General features: G+C 36.7%; 1 protein-coding gene and 1 pseudogene across 3 annotated transcripts in view; one reads left to right on the forward strand and one right to left on the reverse strand.

Moving 5' to 3' along the window:
- CTNNA2 (catenin alpha 2) overlaps positions 1 to 18,656 on the forward strand; it is a 1,115,426-nt gene that overhangs the window by 1,016,340 nt on the left and 80,430 nt on the right. For all 3 annotated transcript variants that reach the window (XM_036028216.1, XM_036028217.1, XM_028515274.2), the window contains exon 13: positions 14,477 to 14,628. In XM_036028216.1, the coding sequence (XP_035884109.1) occupies positions 14,477 to 14,628 (152 nt within the window). The remainder of the gene's footprint in view (positions 1 to 14,476; positions 14,629 to 18,656) is intronic.
- Positions 15,790 to 15,968, reverse strand: LOC114501253 (annotated as a pseudogene).

Consider the following 18,656-nt stretch of genomic DNA (forward strand, 5'->3'; position numbering starts at 1 on the left):
ATAACTGCCCTAAGGGAAGAAATTTTCCCAAACAGGGGCAAGTTTAAAAAAGGAAAAATGAAAATCAGGTATTGTGACCATAGGGCATGGTGAAGGGAGTGGAGTAGGAGTATATTACAAAGAAGAAGCTAAAAAAAGGAAGATGTTCAAAAACTTTTGATTATAGCAGATTTTGCTGCTAGAGGGGTTGTAAACACAAGCCAGCCCCCGTTTAGACACATGAATGATGCAGGGGTGGGTCACAGCAGAGAAATTCTCACTTTACCATTTGACTGCCTTGGTTGAGTGGCTAGGAACTGAGAGTGAGCTAAAGACTGCTCTTTGCTGAAGAGTGCTTTTTGTGTTCATATAATGCTGAGTTAAATTAGGGGAGAAATTTTCTAGATTATGAGGATACTAAAATTCAAGGGCAATATTATACATATTTATTTTTTATAAAAGTAATCTAGGCTGATAAAAACACAATAAACTCAGTCTTCATCAGCCCCATTACATGCTTACATATTCGATGGGCTCTTCAATAAAACCTGAATTATAACAAACTGTCAGCAGCTTGGTGGTAAGTGCACGCTTGACCAGGCCCATCTTCAGAGATCTTATTTACAAAGTCGGGTTACAGCAGAAGGTTGAGTGGGGCGAAAATACATTCAGTGATATCATATTTAGATATGTAAAGGGCAGCTTATTCTTCACTGAACAGATTACATTGAAATGTCATTTTTAAATTTGATAGTTGATGCAAGTTTGTGGCAATGTGTATGTGATGAGGTTGAGAGATCTTTGAGATCCTGCCAGCAGTTCCTTCTTCAGTGGGGACAAAAAAAGAAGAAATAGAAAAATGAAGTATTTTTAATAGGATTCTATGTTATTAAGCATGTTATAGGCAGAAATTAAAATTTCATTGTTTTGGAGAACACGTGGGCCAAACAGATGGTGTAATTTTTATTAAGACTTTATTCTTTTTAGAACAGTTTAATGCTCAGAGAAAAAGTGAAGATATAGATGTTTTCTGCCTACCCTTGATTGCACATATGCATAGTATCCCCATTATGGATATCCCTTGTCAGGGTGGTAAATTTGTTACAATTGATGAGCCTATATTGACGCATAGTAATCATCTAAAGTCCATAGTTTAAATTACAGTTACCTCACAGTGTTACATATTCTATGGGTTTGAGTAATGCGCAATGACATGTGTCCATCTTTATGTAATCATACCATGTATGTATCACTATTCTAAAAATACTCTGTTCTCCATCTAATCATCCCTCTCCCTGTCCCAACTCCCTGGCAACCACTGATCTTTTACACTGTCTCCATAGTTTTGCCATTTCTAGAATGTCATATAGATGGAATCACACAGTAAGTAGCTTAGCTTTTTCCACTTAGTAGAGATGATACAATTTTTAATTGTATGCTTCTGTAGAGTTTTTGTAAAAATGAAAGAGATTTCTTAACATTATTTGTATATATTTTACCTAGAAAATGTAAGAGGATCAGCAAATTGAAAACACCCAAACTGGAAGTAGTAACGAGGGATACCATTGCATTTCAGTATAATGTAGTAGAATGAATTCAGGTTAGGAATCAGAAGAACTCAATTCGTGGATTTCTGCCAACTAACTGTGACTTTACACAAGTTAGGCAATCCCTCTGGCCCTCAGTTTCTCATGTACTGGCTGATGTTTTGTCATCTAAGAATGATCAATATTACTGATCTTGGGAATATATGTGTCACTGTCTACTGACTTCTTGGTAACTGCACTTAACATGGACAGTTATTGCCCATGGATCCTCTGTAAACATCTTTGTAAACATGTGATTAAAAAGTTAAAAAACACCTCTTATCCATCTAGACAGGTGTATTCTTGTTCTTCAAGCAAAACAGATCCATGCTGTTACCATGCTCCTTCCTGTAATGTTCTTTGTTTTCTCTTTCTCTGCATCCATGTATTGAACTCATCCTTTAAGATCTGGCTCAAGTTTCAGCTGCAGACAACAGGGACCACCCATTATTAGTCTCTGACATTTAATATGTTCTCTTCTGTGTAAATGGTCCACAACTAGATTGTTCCCAGAGTTGAGTGTTTCTGTCAGTGCCTAGGGTCTAGAACAGTGTTATCATATAATTAGCATTAAATAGATATCTATTGAATAAATGAAAACAAAAACTTAGGATATTACCTTTCTCTTTTTTTAGTAGAAAATATTCATATGTCAGCTCAAGATTTCAGGATAAGTATGGAGTCTTCTTTTCCTCCTCCTTTCTACATATTAAAGAGAAGCAATCTGCTTGGTTACTTGTGGTGTGCTTATTCCCCCTGCGCTGATTTCTTTTGCTAGGGGGATCCAGTTTTGTGATTGGACAGGTATAGATGGCCTACCTAAATATGGGACTAGATATGTGGGTGTGGACTGATGCAAGATCAATATCAGAAGAAGATGGTAGGGACAGCTAATCAGGAGGACATAAAGCATTAGCTATTATAGCTAAAAAGACAGTTACAGTGTAAGTTCACTTCTCCATAATTGACCTTGAAATTTGATTATGAAAGGAAGGAATTTCCACATAATCTGTAATGGCTGTGGTTTTTCAGCCTGGGCATCCTAATATATGTATTTTAATACAGCTCTTACTATTGGTGGAGAGTATTTCTCTCTGAAAGATCAAAGGATTATGATGTGGAGGAAATGTCTTATTGGTGGTTGTAGTATTCATAGTGGTGGGAAGTCAGAAACATAGGAGGAGTATGAACAAAATTATATCCACTTAATAGCCCTTAAACAGGCAATATATAGTTTCTCTTAAAGTCCTTTCTGTTTGACTGAAATCTATATACTCTAGGTATTGTAGGGATTTGACTGATGATTTTAAATACCTATATTTATTTTATTCTAAGAGCAAATGTAAGGTTTCTGGCTCAGAGAAAAAAACTTATTAATTAGAGCAATAACTTGGCCAGTTCCCCAGGCTTCATCCTTCTTCTCAAGGCATGTGATGAGGGCAGGTGAAATTTGCACATACAGGGAGGCCCATACTATAGGAGTGGAACCATGAAATTATGATTCTGGGACCTTATATTGGAACTGGTGCTCAGCTGCCTTTCTCCCTTCCTAAGAGGAGAGAAAGCTTTACTCTTTAACATTAATGAACTCGTCAAGGAAAGGTGCCCATGTTATTACAACCCTTTGGAATATAAACGAATGGCTCCTGGTTTTATCCTCATATGAAATGTGAACACATTTCTCTGGGGGAGATAACCTGGAAATTTACAGATTTATTTTACTGTCTTAGGACTGTTATTGATTCATAAGTTATTGATTGATTCCTTCATATCAGGTTACCAGTCACAAAGCTCTGGCCATGAAGAAACATGATAATGTTTTCTCTATTTTGGTTTGTTGGTCAGTAATCTTTTTTGTTAGAACTCAGACATGTCCAGCTCTCTAAGCATGAGGAGCTGAAGAACCGCCCAAGAAAACTCAACTTAAGAAAAGACAATAAGATACACAAGTTTATCCTGATAATAAACCTCTAATAAAGAAGTAGATGTGGAAATAGGGTGAATTTAGGAAGACTCACAGTTACATATTTACATGCCTTAAGTTTAGAGCAATATCATAGAAGAAATAGCACTTTCTCGTGCCCAGTTGTCAAAGTAAAACTAAAATGAAGAACATGAATGTCCAGTTCTGCATGGACCACATCACATATTCAGAATTCTGGGGACTGCACAGGGCATGACATTTCTTTGTCATTTCTAAGGCTTCAGGGATCAGCACCTGTGATAGTGATAGTGACAGTGGAGTGGGGGAAGGGCCTGCATATTTTATCATGCAGGGGACACCAACACTGATGACCTCTTCTGGGATTGGCATCCAGGATGTATTAATTGTGCGTGGCAGAGGTGTTAGTAAGTTCCCTTCACCTAGAATATCTGCCCTATCAGTGACAGGTGTTTGAATCAAGGAAGGGAAGAATATGCTACAGTCACTTGTTTGGGAACACAGGTGACACATCACTGGTATATTCCAGAAATAGTTTAATTAGGAAAAAGCTGGGGAACCTGAAATAACAGATATAAGAACCAGAGAAGTTCTGTTTATTCTGGTCAAAATGATCCCAAAATAACCTCCCCACCTGGTTTGTCTTTTTGTATTTTACCTATTCTTTAGCCCTGGCTAGTTTCATTCTTGTAGGTCAAGTCTTCTACCAACCCTACTCCTCTGTGCCCCCATTACTCTTATCATCTATGTCTGTCATCAGGCAACTTGCATATACCACTCTGTGTTGCAAACCCTTTGTTTGCCCTTTTCTCTGTCTTAATGTATGTATCTGTGTTCTCTCCATCTTTCCCTTCAAGCTGTGTGTGTATGTATTGCTTCCTAATTAAATTTTAACCCCCTGATATTTAAGAGCACCTCTTCATTTCTTCCAACCTTAATTAGATTTGAAGTTTAAAATGGTTTTATTAATATAAGTGAAAAACATAACTGACAGAGTAATACCTTATTTTGGTGATTGTATCCCTTTTAAAAATTACAAGCCTAGTGATCAAAATAAAAATCTGTTAAATTATGTGCAATATATTTTTAGCAATTATTTTACTACATCTTAATATTTTAAATGTCACAGATGCCAAATTTAACTGTATTCATCAAGCTTGGTTTCCAGAAACCTCTGTAAACTAAAGAAGGCATTATGTTCAATTCTTTATCCCTTCCTTAAGCTTCAGTGTGCCATCCTTCTTTGTAACTTAAAAACCATTTGCAATTATTTTTAAATGCTTATTTTAAATATAAGAAAACTTTCCAGGCAAGCATTTTCTATCCTGAGGGACAGGAATTTGTGTCTAGACAAGAGCAGATGGATGTTCTCTGGTTCTCTTAGGGCAGTCATCGTGAATGGAGTTTAGAGGATATTTCCCCTCCTTTTCTAGGCAGTGCTTTTTCATCTTTCATCAAACAATTCAGCTCATGGGTTATGTATGGCCTTCTGGAAGTTGAATTTGATTCTGATGTTTAAAATGTACATTATAATTTTCCAAACAAGAACTGATGAAAATGGAAGCCTTTAGGAACTCCCTCAGAGGGAACAGATGACTGACTTTGATAAAACAAAGTCCAAGATAACACAAAGATGAAAGAAATCAGGACTAGCCAGAATGATGCCGACGGTCGTCTGGAAAGGTAGAAAGACTAAACAAATAGTCACTGGGGAATGAGAAACAGATTAAGTTGGGCTGCTTTTGTCTCTGCTCCTGGCTTCCAGTGATCAACATCCTCTAGCCTGATGAAAAGTTATGAAGAGAAAGCACTGTGTGACCTAGCATGTCATTGGTCTAGGCAGTGAAATTTAAATCTAGAGAAAGTATTTAACTAGTATTTCTACATTGTCACTACCACATTTCAAAAAGCATTTGTGGATACTCAAGATTCAGATCCAGTAAATCAATTAATATGTAATAAAGTAGTATAACTTTGAGATAGAAGAGAAGTAGTTTCACAAGAATATTAGATTAAGCTAGGAGGTGTTTTAGAAAAAGTGTTTTGTTTCATTTGACCTTGGAAAGCTAGGTTTTAATTTTTATTTTTGGCAAAGCCCCTTAACTTTTAAAGATTCTTTTTCCTCATGGATCTGGTGAGGTTACAGTAGAACACAGTGTTTAACACTGACTGACCTTGCTGGCAATCAAGACAAAAAGGAAAATTCTAGGGGTAAGTTTATAAAATCTAACCCCAATGACAGATAGTATAGGAAATTTATTATTAAAAATACAAAGTCATCAGAAGGATGATGTGGACCTGCTAAGGAGAGAGAGGGGCATAAAAGCAGGGATATCTTGTTTTTAACATAAATTGTTGCAACTTCTCAATTTTCAGAAATTTCAGCACTAATTGGTATGCTATTTTCAATTTACTTCCACAAGGTATACTTTTGGGGGTAAATCATGTAAATGTACCTTCAAATTTTATCCAAAGGAGACTGCTGTAAACAATGAAAAGGGTGCATGTCTGGGTAGACACAGAGGGTCTTGGTGTGAAGACAGTTGCAAGAACCATTTACTGTGAATCTTTTATGTGTCAGGCACAATAGTAAGCATTGTACACACATTCCATGTTTTGTGTACCTTGAAGGAAAGATCATTTTGTTTTGTCATGCTACGTCTAGTGGCTAACGTACTGCCTATACAGTATAAAAATTTTGTTGAATGCATTATTTTTTAACTTAATGTAAAACCTGAAGGGCCTCTATCATTATCTGTTTTATAACTAACTAAGGTTCATATTGGTTAACTGGTACTGAGTGAAATATTAAGATTTAATTATACTTCTGTCTGGACTCAATGCACAAATGAAAAAGAACCCTACACCAATGATATTTTCTATAATTGAGCAGAAATTTTAACATATGAATAACTATCTTTACTGATATTTCTACTTGTGGCATAGCATACACTATTAGATACCTATTGCCATGTAACAAATTACCCCAAATATTTATGAATTATTATTATAAATATTATTGTTTCATAGTTTCTATGGACCAGAAAGCTGGCCACAGCTTAGTTGAGTGCCACTATCTCAAGATCTCTCGAAAGGATACCAGAAAATAGCAAAGCTAGATAGTGGGCAAGGGAAAAGTAAAATTTGTTCAAGGCAATTAGACAGAGGAGTTGGAGCAGAGAAGGACAGATTCGAGGAATTGTACAGAGAAACATGATAAAGCTGGTACATAATTCAAAGGGAAGAAAAGGGAAAGAAAAATCCTGACATTGTTAGTACAACTACACATATCAAAGTGTAGGCAAAATACTAATATCACCAGGGGAAATATCACTTAAGTTCAGAGATTCAAGTATTAACCTCAGAATCTCAGAAGCTGTGTAGCAAGTGGGGATGGAAGTCAAGTAGGATTAGAAAAAATGTGCAAAATCAGAATGAGAAGTGAAAGTTCCAATAATGCAGGAAATCCTAGCCAAGTGAGTCAACAAGATTCTGGCTGCTCTTTTACTTTGTAGGAAAGCCTTTACATCTAGTAGAAGTCCATGGATCTATGGTACATTACATATACAAATGAAATAGCCATTCTCCATGAAGTAGAATTACAGAGTTATTTGATTATGTACTTCTGGCCCAATAGGTAGAAACCCAAGCAGCCTTAAAAAATTCTGAACTTAGGATTTTGAAAGATTCCCTATTTAGGGGTGAGGTAACCCTAGAATGCCCATTATCTAATAACTTAATGATCATGAAGGTCTTTACTAAAATGACTGAACTAACACAAAACATTGGCTAGCTTGTGTGGTGTTTCCTCTACTATTTTGGAGTAGTATCAAAGCAGCAAGTGTGTCAACCTTCAATAAGCATGGATTGTACAGTAAGTATGACTTGAAGCTTCAGGCTCCAGCAGGATCCTTCCTAAGTGATGATGCTTCATGGATGTGCTGAGCTATCAAGGTATACCCAAAGCCTAGTAAACACTGGTCAGCCTTTGCTTTGGGCAAGTTCTGGACCCAGTGGTTTAGATCATATTGCCCTTTGCACTTTCTTCTCTTACCTAGCATCTAATTGGGTACACTTGAATAAAACATTTTAGCAGAGTCTGATTAAAAAAACATTTTAGGGAAAGAATGCATTACCTATACAAATAACAGTACACAATACTTTCCTGCCTTAGGGGGACACTGGAGTTGCCCCCAGAGTCTCTCCAAATTAATACTTTCTGGCTCCAATTACTCTGATAAAACCTAATGCTTTACCTAATTTCAACTATTAAAATGGAGGCATAATAACCATTAGTGATGGGTAGTGGAGAAGTATAATGTACTTATTCCTATATTGGAATTGGTCATAATTCCTCCTAGTCCTGAAATTTTGTCTTTCTAGATTATTTTCAAATGTTCTTATTTTTCTATTTTCTATTAACACTTAGTAGATTTGTTCTTTCTTTAGAACTGGGGCCCTGTCTATTTTCTCTGTCTGAAGTAATAGCATTTTATAAGGAGCGCACTTAAGAGAGTATGTTGGTTGACTGCACCACCACAACTGGGTGACTCCTAGAAATACAGATATGCTGGTTTGGCCTTGGTGAACTAGTCAAGGATACAGTAATTAATTTTCTCTAGGTTTTGTGGTGAAGATCCTCCTCAGGTACTTATGAAAGGATTCTGAGCTCAACTCTCTGAAAAGTCCCTGGAGACCAAACCTGGAATGCTCACTAATAATTTGGTTAATGACTCATGAAACTCTTTAATATAATTACTGAACTAATATGAAATGATGGGTAGAAAGAGAAAGTATGTGAAATATAATACTGCTCATTTTGTTATTGAAATACTTGATGGCAAATGAATCCTTCCTTATATCCCATTTTTTTTTACTTCTCCCAAATGGATAGATTAACTGTGCCAGAAGCACAATAAGGGTTTAACATGCAAAGAATGAAGAAGAAATAATCTCTGACTAACAGTGACTCCTATATGAAAAAGTTGACACACAGAAATGTCAAACAACCCTACTATAGTGTTCTAAGTACTGTAACGATGCATGCATAATTAGGATGCTATATCTTTGTAAAAACTGCCAACTTCAAGGTGTGGATTAAGGAAAGCTTCACAATGGAAGTCAATTATAAACTGGATATTGAAGATTGAGGAGAGATTTACTGAGCTAAAAGATAAAGACATACATGTCAGTATGAGGAAATAAACTGACCATGGACATGCTGGTATAGCATGGTATGTCTCTGTCATATTAGAAGACATAGGAGTAATTCAGTCTAATTGGAATGTTTGCATATATGTTGGAATAGATGGGGAGAGAGAGAGAGAGAGAGCGCGAGCGCACGCGTGCTAGGAATTATAGGCAGGCATCCAATGTTTGTTGTATCCTACTCTATCAAATGGAATCATTGGAACATATAAAGAAAGCTAGGTGTGCATCTTTCAGACAGTTGCTCAGAAGCTGTGGTTGGTGGGTGTTCATTTTCACTGCCTCTAGTTCACCTTGGATTTTGCTCTTAGGTTGTCAGAAGTCCCATTTGCATCTTTAGCACAACTTTTCATTCATTTTACTGACTCACCCTGTACTCTAAAACTTCACCTCTGAAGTCTCAGGAGGATTCAGTCCAGATCTTTCTCACCTCTGGTTTAGGATCTCAACACTAGAATGAGACGACCTTGATTTTTATATGCATACTGAGCTCTGATTTCATTAGTCTGGGAATGTCATCATTCTGTGGCCTAGTGTGCACTCTGCATACAAAGTTCAGTGAGAATTTAAAAGTTTATTTCTAACTTTGATCTACCTTTCAGGATATAAGCTATTAAAAGCATTCCAGGGTTTCTGATAAATAACAGTAAAGTGGTGTCTAAACTTTTTTTTGGATGTAATTCAGAAAGTAGAAAAAAGCTTCTATTTATATGATTCTATATCAGAAACTCTGTTAATACATAATGTGTGAATTGCAAAGCTAGTGCTGTGTGTTGTCCTAATTAGTGGGAAGCAGAATCAGCCTCATATTTGAAGAAGTTTGAGACTTCTTTTCTACCTCAGTTTTACTTTTGGGGTACTTAATTTTTCAGACCCTACTGAAGTGTCCGAAGAATCCATAGTAAAACTAACATCTGAGGTTCTGTTGAGATGGATTATTCTATAAACTTTGGTTTTTCTCTCTTATCACTTTTAAAAACAAAGATAAAGCTAAAACAGGAGGAGAACGGTGATGCAGAGAGCAAAAGTATGTTGGTTAAAGAGCATTAGCAGTTGACCAATTCCTAAAGAAATAATTAGCGAATGCACTTTGGAAGCGAGCATGGAGAAAGACTTTTTAAAGGGTCAGACCCAGAAAAACCCTGACTTGCAGTAAGAAAAATAGATGTATTCTCAGTGACCATAAACAAAATCAAATTAAATTGAGTTCAAGTTCTAAGTTTTGCCAGCTTGTGGGGTGTATCAAGGTCATTGGAATATTAAGGTTAAATTGTACTCAGAGCCCTCATTTGGAAACTAAGGATTTTGCAGCCCTTTTCCCACCATTTTTCACCTGGGAAGGTTATAGCATTATCTGTTCCTATCTCCTTAGAAGAAGGTCTTGTTTCTGGCTCTTCTAACAATGCCGTATCATCAACACTATTGGTTGTACCAAGAGCATGTCCTCCTAAGTATCCCTAGAGTGATTCCACACTCCATGCTGGAGAAAATAAAATTTCCTTCTCCAAACTTAGGGTTGCAGAGCAACACTGGGTATTTTTTAGGCCCCAGAGCATTTGTTATGAAAATGGTGTCTTTAGATTTTAGTTTTCCTCTCTTTTCTTTGGGCAAAATTAAGCCTAGAGGCAGGCAGAAAAGAGAGCATGTCACTTCCTGCGTGTTCCTCCTCCCCAAATCTTCTTCAAGGTGACCTTCCACAAAAAAACCCAAAGTAACACACAACACTGCTCTCTCTTTTAGACTCTGTCAAATGTCCTCATGCAAATAGAGGTATGTGCATAGGAGCTGAGGTCTAGGAGGTGGGTACTCCCTAATTCAACATTCCAGCTGTCTGTTGTTAAGGCTAAATGTTGAGCATTTGATCAGGCACAAGTTCTGAGGGAATTCCTCACTTAATACTGTTATCAAATTAATTTTTATTATGTTCTGAGCCATGAGCTGGAACTTTATTTTTTCAGAGCCTTAATCTATGAGAAGTACAGCCTTGAAGATAATACATCATCTCTTTTTAAATATTTGAATTATGAAAAGATTCAAAGATATACCTGGCTGGCATAGCTCAGTGGATTGAGTGCGGGCTGGGAACCAAAGTGTCCCAGGTTCGATTCCCAGCCAGGGTACATTCCTGGGTTGCAGGCCATAACCCCCAGCAACCACACATTGATGTTTCTCTCTCTTTCTCTCTATCTCCCTCCCTTCCCTCTCTAAAAATAAATAAATAAAATCTTTAAAAATAAGATTCAAAGATACATCATCCTTCACCTGTGTAACAGATTTTAACATTTTGCCATATCCAAATCACAATTTTTAGAATTAAGATACACTTGAGGTCTCCTTAAGAAGTCTACTTAATCCCATGTCTCTACTTTCCCTCTCAAAGGTAACCACTGTACTTAAGGTGGTATATAGCCTTTCAAAATATGCATAATAAAGATGTATATTGGTTTAAATTGTACGGAGAACCCTTTTGTATGTTTAAAACTTCTTGTAAATGACATCTCTTTTCAGTGTGCTTTTCCCAGTCAAAACTTTGACTTCTGGACTTAATTTCAATATACCAGTGTTCCTCAAATACACCCCTCAGTCCATTTGGACCCACTCAAGTGTACTGCCCATGAGCTTGAAGTGATCAGCTTATAGTGATTCCCTCCTGAGTTTGGGGACACAGACTAGAACTTGCAAAAAAGTCTGTTGAAAGAACTGTCAGTTATTTTTATTCCTAGGTTTTACCTAACTCGTCTTATTAACTCTTAGAATGTATAACCTGTGAAGAAGAAACAACTGTAACCAGAGAGACAAAAGACACTGCTGTGACTCCAGTATACACAGCCCTCCTACTCAGTATCTCTTTACAGGTCGACATTTGGCCATACTCCTTATACTGTCCTGACTCACTTGTTGAGACCAGCTTGCTTCATTATATTTTTATCAAAGTGTTTGCCAAAATTATATGTACCAATTTTACTCCATCTACAACAGAAGGCTTCCCTTTTGTCTATACTCACAATAAGATGGATATTATTATGAAATTATATTTCACTGTTTACAATGTCATTTTTTTTTATTTCAATCATTGTTCAAGTACAGTTTTCTCCCCCCTACTCCCGTTCCAGCCCCTCCACCCAACCCTCCCCCCTTCCCCCCATTACCCCCCACCCTTAGTTTTTGTCCATGTGTCCTCCAAATTTGTTCCTGTAATCCCTACCCATTCCCCCCTGAAATTCCCTCTTCTCTCCCCTCTGGCCACTGTCAGACTATCCCCTATTTCAGTGTCTTTGGTTATATTTTGCTAGTTTTTGTTTTGTTTTGTTTTGTTTTGTTGTTTAGATTCCTGTTAAAGGTGATATCATGTGGTATTTGTCTTTCACTGCCTGGCTTGTTTCACTTAGCATAATGCTTTCCAGCTCCATCCATGCTGTTGCAAAGGGTATGAGCTCCTTCTTTCTTTCTGCTGTATAGAATTCCATTGTGTAAATGTACCATAGTTTTTTGATCCATTCATTTACTGATGGGCATCTAGGTTGCTTCTATCCTAAGAACACTAAAACACCAATACAAAAGAACCTTTGCACCCCGATGTTCATAGCAGCACAATTCACAATAGCTAGGTGCTGGAAGCAACAATGTCATTTTTTAAATTAGAGAAGTCAAGTATCTTATTATGTATTTATCCATAACTTAGGGCTTCTTTTTCTGTGAATTGCCTGTCCTACACTTTTGTCTGTTTTTCTTCTTTTTTCCTTATTGATCTGCAGGAGTGTTTATCTTGTATACATGTAGGATTACTAATCCCTTATTAGTTACACAACAGGGACACAGATTTATGCAACTAAGTGCTACTGATGGTATCACGTCAATATGTAAAATTGCCGAGGGTCATGATTGGCAGCTTAAACATAAAATGGAATGGGGTTAATATGATTCCGAATTTTTAGTTTATGAAAGAAGGGAATTTGTCATTTAATTTAAGTACTTGTGAAAATTCCAAATACCTACAAAAATGTTTTCATGCTTAAGGAGGTCAATTTCAATTACCTAGACTACTGAGGGTAAAAGAATTTACTCCCAGCACTAATGGCTAACTGAAGTGGCCCGGGTTGAATGTGGTGATCATAAGAAGTATATTTTAATTGGATTCATATTTAAGGCAATACTGCTACAAATCCCTCAAATTCCTCTTATATAAAAGCAGATAAAAAGCCAAAATGAAAAATTCAAATAGTAGAGAAGTAATTTGCTCACAGAGGGAAATTCACCCAATGCATGCTTTGGTTTTGACAATTTCTATTTAAAGAATATTTACTCTTTTCCTCTAACCCTCCTTTAAAAAATAGTTTGACTTTTCCTAGAAAAAATACATTTTTCTAGGAACACTTTATCTTGAATACTCTAACCCCTAGACAGGAAAGTAATTTATCAGAGTTTCTCACACTAGGGATTAAAATGGATGTTAAAATGTCCACAGAGGATAAAAATGAGTAGAAAGACGAATCAGGCATGAAAGTTCAGAAACAGAAGGAGATGAATGATGTTTCTATTTTATTGCCCTTGTGAATAAATGAATTGTTCTCTTGGCCTGCTTTTGCCACATGAATTGATGTTACAAGATAACAGTTGAGCAAATTGAATTAAAATTTTTGAGAATCAGTGAATCAGCATCATTTTCTTAAGTGTTCCAGACATTCCACTGAGTTTACTTTCCACAAACTTTCAGTGTATATGTAGGGGTCCTATTTATAGAGAGAGGTGACAGCATTTTAGAAATGTGTGTATGCACCTTCTTTCACATCAGGGTGGTCCTGGTAAAATGGAGTGATTAAATTCATCTGTTAGCCCACTAGTCTCTACATAGGTTTTCTGCTGAAGTCTTTTGGGATTTCCCTCTTTCCTCTGACACAGTCCTCCTGCAAGCCTCCTTCCACAGCCATCCCCCGACCTCCAGCATTTCGAGTCCTATACTTCAGACACAAGAAAAATGGATTGAATTATTTCATTCACACTTTACTATGAAGTCATGCAGGTTAAGGGCTGCTCCTCACCAGTGATGACTAGCCTCTGAAATTAGTCACATATTTATGGAGACTTTCTAAAGACCAGTTGTCATCTAACACATTTTTATGCATTATCCTTCTAGATCCTAAGGAAGAATCACATTATTATATTTTTTTAGACAAGGAAACAGGTCTAAAAGTGTTAAGAAAATTTGGTCAAGGCTTTATAGCTAGTAACTAGCAGAAATAGAATTCAACTCCATTCAGGAGACCATGAAATCTGTGCTTCTACACATTCTAATATACTACTGGGGCTAGTTTTAAAAACTTACTCTTTAAATACTGTATTTTTTGGATTATAAAGATGCACCATTTCCCCCCCAAATTTGGGGAGAATAATGGTTGTTAGTGCTGCTGTTGAGTTCTGTTTACATTTACATTGGTGGAATATTATGCTATTTATATTATTAAATATTTTACCATATTTTTTGCTTCAAAAAATGTTTTCCTATTTTCCTCCTCTAAAACCTAGGTGTGTCTTATGGTCTGAAAAACACGGTAAATCACCATTCATGAACTAACAGTTTGCTTCCCATCTTGCAAGTAAGTAGCACAAAGACCACTGAAGTGGGTTTGCTTAGCTCTAGACAGGTGCACATATGGCTCCACGGAGTTGTTGTGATGCTCAGAGCCTACAACCTCACCCAAGGGCTGGTGCATGGGAGCATGAGAAAGGTCATCTAATCTACACTTTTCTTTATTCAACCCAGTGATGCCACGCTTTGCTGAACAAGTAGAAGTAGCCATTGAAGCCCTGAGTGCCAATGTCCCTCAACCCTTTGAGGAGAATGAGTTCATCGACGCCTCTCGCCTGGTGTATGATGGTGTTCGGGACATCCGGAAGGCTGTGCTGATGATCAGGGTAAGTAAGGCCTCTGTGCCTCAGAGCTCATCACAGACCTTCTCAGAGGGACTCCCTGGAATTTATCATTTCATTTTTAATACCTTAGTTTAACTTGGTAAGTTGTTTGGCTCCTCATTTACTCAGGCATTGGTAACTTTGTACTAATAAAAGGATGGGTGATCCCAACAAGCTGAGGTTAGCAGTGAATGTCCTGAACCATGATATCTGCCTGCTTTAGACCTGCACAGTTACCTAAATTTGACTTCAGCTTAGGGCTGCTCCTGCTTTTCTCCATGCGTTTCTCTTGGTGACATTATTTTCCCATCAGGATCATAAAGCCATGAAATGAAGATTACCTATCTTAATACCATTAATAATGAGAATAGTAATGATAAAGTGGTATATAGCTACATTCTCCTTAGACAAATAGTTTAGTCACTGTAAATACTGCTATATAACCTCTCATAAACCTCCCTCTGTCAATTCTCCTACCCCCTTCCCATTCTCAGTCTTCTGCTGTCACATAGGTATAAGCCTTCCACACCACTGTCCAGGTAATTATATATGAGGGGGGCCTAGAAAAGCAGAAATTTATTTATAAAAAATTGTGTATTTATTCTTACACTTTTAAACTTCAGTCACCTTCAATGTATTCTCCATTTGATGGTTATATACCTATTGAGACTGTTTTTTTTACTGCTTAAAAACAGTTTTTGAACTTATCGGTTTTGATGCCTTTTAGTGTTTCTGCTGTTTTTTGTTTCAGCTCTTCCACATCAACAAAATGTTTCCCTTTGAGGACTGTTTTCATCTGGGGAAACAAAAAAAAATCATTTGGGGTGAATGGGGTGAATAGGCAGGGTGGAACATGGGGGTCATGCCATGTTTAGTCAAAAACTGCTGAACACTCAGTGCAGCATGGGCAGGTGCACTTATAAATCACCCATCATGAAATGGGCAAATATGTTAAAACAGTCTTCAGAAAAAAAAATTCACTGAAGCTGAATGCAACCTCCCACAATAACACCAGCTGATACACTGATACATGTCAGTTCCTGGAACACTCACATAATTAGGGAGACAAGTACTACAAGGGACCTACCCTCTAGAAGATAATTATGGGTTTCTGGGTCCTCCCTCATATATACACATGCTAGAAAATATATAGGCTGGAGCAAAAGTAGGTTTACAGATGTTTTTATGGAAAATAATACAATAATTAATGCACAATACAAGAATAAATGTGTTTTATGTACTCACAACTGTAAACTTTGGCACTACCTTGTACAATAAAGTAGATTTTAAACTGGTAAGAGCAGATACTGCACTTGATCTTAGCCAAAAGGCCAAGAAGTCATATAAAGTAGATTTTAAAACTCATTAATTATCACTTGCAACTTGCTTTGTTAGCCCACAATGTGCCTTCATTTATTTCTATTAAGACACATCACTTACTTCATTTTATTTAACGGCTGCATAGTATTCCATTGTAAGATGAAACTTTTTCTCCTTACCTCACTAACAGTTTGGCATAGTAGTTTTTAAACACATTTTTACCCACAGATTCTTTCTTGAAATAAACTTAAATATGAAAAAACTGAATTGATGAGCATGCTGCTCAATAGAAATATAATGTAAGCCATGTTTACAATTTTAAATGTTCTAATAGACACATTGCAAAAACAAAAGAAACTGTTGAAATTAATTTTAGTAATATAATTTATTCAGCGAAGTGTATCCAAAACTTTATTATTTCAACATGTGACACTAGCCACATTTGAAGTGCTTAGTAGCTCTGACTTAGTGGACAAATAGCCCTTGACTCCATCCTCACTGTCAACCTCCACAGCTGTCTCTGAAGGTTCTCAGTGAAAGCACAAGGTATCTGCTGTGTGCATGCTGAAAAACTGTGTCAGGGTGATCACTCAGCATCCAAAAAAAAAAAAAAAACCAACATCCCTTCAAACACTGGAAAACAATAGTAGCCAAATCATTCATTTTCTGTGTATGGTCCCTCAGCTTTTTCATAAAGTGTCTGTAATGTATTGTTCTCTCCGGACAACACATATCCAGTCCTTTGAGGAGTTCATTTATGGCATTGATTGTCCCTCAAATTTTGGTATTTTTGAAGTCATTAAATCCATCTGTGGTCCATCCTCTTCCACTGTGGTATCCAGAGGATAGCATGGTGCTTCGAAGGTGGTCTGAGAGGAGTGGAGCATCACCAGAAAGGGTTTCTCCACCCTCTTGATTGACATCCATGCTTCTCCTAAAACTGCCACCAAATATCTTCCCTTGGGAGCATCTTCTTATCTCTTCATCTTTAAAAAAGCTTGCCCATTTTTACATTAAATATATCTAAAAATCTTCCATGCTCAATTCAGTGTTCAGAGCATTGTATTGGTTATGTAAGATAATATTAAGCATACTTAACCATGTAGAGTTCAAGTTTGGAATTTGGAGACTGTCAGATGTATTTCCTGTTCTTCTAACTTAATGCTATGTGTGTGGGGTGCAGGACACAAATATGTAGGCAGATAGGAAGGTGACAGAAAATATAGGTAAATTGGAGGAGAAGGAAAGAAAGGATAGTTAGCCTTTTAAGCCTATAACAAATTAGATAATTTTTCTCATTACATACTGAAATGTAAAATAAAGTAATAGACCATGAGAGTTATGTTTTTAAAGCATTTGGCACTAAATCCCACTTAAACCTTAGGACATATTCCCTCTTTTGCCATTTTTCTGCTTTGTTAGCTTTCATATTTCTGTGACAACCATTCATCTGAGAGGCTGAGGAATTTTATGGCCATCATTCATTCATTTATTCATGATCTGTAAAAAAAACATAATTTTTGATGAAATGCTGTATCTTTGTTACATGAAGTGTCATTCCTCCATCTCGACATTTCAAGTGATTTGATCAGATGGATTTCACATCACTTAAAACTTAGGAAGAGAGATATACACAGTATGTACAAATTGTTATTTTTAAACTTCTTCTCCATTTAGCACCCAAATGGCTTCATTTTGTACTTAATTTTTTAGTTGCTTTTGAGTATAATGATTAAGTCTACTTAAAAAATATTTCATTGCACTAAGTCTGAAGAAAGTAAGACAAGCAGAGGTATTCCTTTCCAGAAAAAATGGCTGTGGCTTCTCTCCCAAAGTGTTGGTTATGTTTTGATTTCTCATTTGTCCCCCAAAATAAATGCACAAAGGGCCTTGAAGGGTCAATTGTCCATACCTTGCTTTTCAGCAATCAATACATATTTAATACTGGTAAGTGCTCCAGGCCAGCTCCAGGCAACCATCTGGAGTATACAAAACATGTTCTTCCCATATTCCAACTTCACCACTCATGATCCTACTTCTCCCTTGGAAATGTCTACGCTGCCCCTCTTCCATGAGATTTTTTTTTTTTTTATTTTTTGGTTTGTTTCTTGCTGAGCCTTGTCCTTGGTGACCTATCTGTTATATAGGAATTTTCTGATTACCCCAGCATGGTCATTAAAAAAATGCATAAGAAAACCTTGCACACCTACATGCACTTGATTCTTATTATTTTCAGCAGTTATTTTCAATAATGGTGCCATGAACACTGGATTAGAGAATACTGAAACAGTGATTTCCCCTGGAAATTCAGGGGTAGGCACCTGTGAGCCTCTTGTCACATTTTTATCAACTGATCAATACACAATATTGTTTTATGTATGCTTTTGTTTAAAGATACTTTAATATATATTGTCAATTCATTAACATTGAAATCACAGCAAACTGTGCTATAACTCATGCCTGAAGGAAGCTTATCTAACAAATGCATTTTCTCCATAATGTGCGTCACAACCTTTGTGCCCTTAAGAACACTAAACAACACTTTAGCACTATGCTTGGAATCCATTTTAAGTAGATAAATAACCAACATAAAGCACACAAATGCAAGAAATTTGGCATTGAATAGACTGAAGAGAGGATGCTTGTTCACAGTATCAGAGCTAACTGAAAGACAGAACACTGTGCTGTTTGCCCTCAGCAGGGAATATGCA

Source organism: Phyllostomus discolor, chromosome 6 (assembly GCF_004126475.2).
Source record: "Phyllostomus discolor isolate MPI-MPIP mPhyDis1 chromosome 6, mPhyDis1.pri.v3, whole genome shotgun sequence".
NCBI classification, from domain to species: domain Eukaryota; kingdom Metazoa; phylum Chordata; class Mammalia; order Chiroptera; family Phyllostomidae; genus Phyllostomus; species Phyllostomus discolor.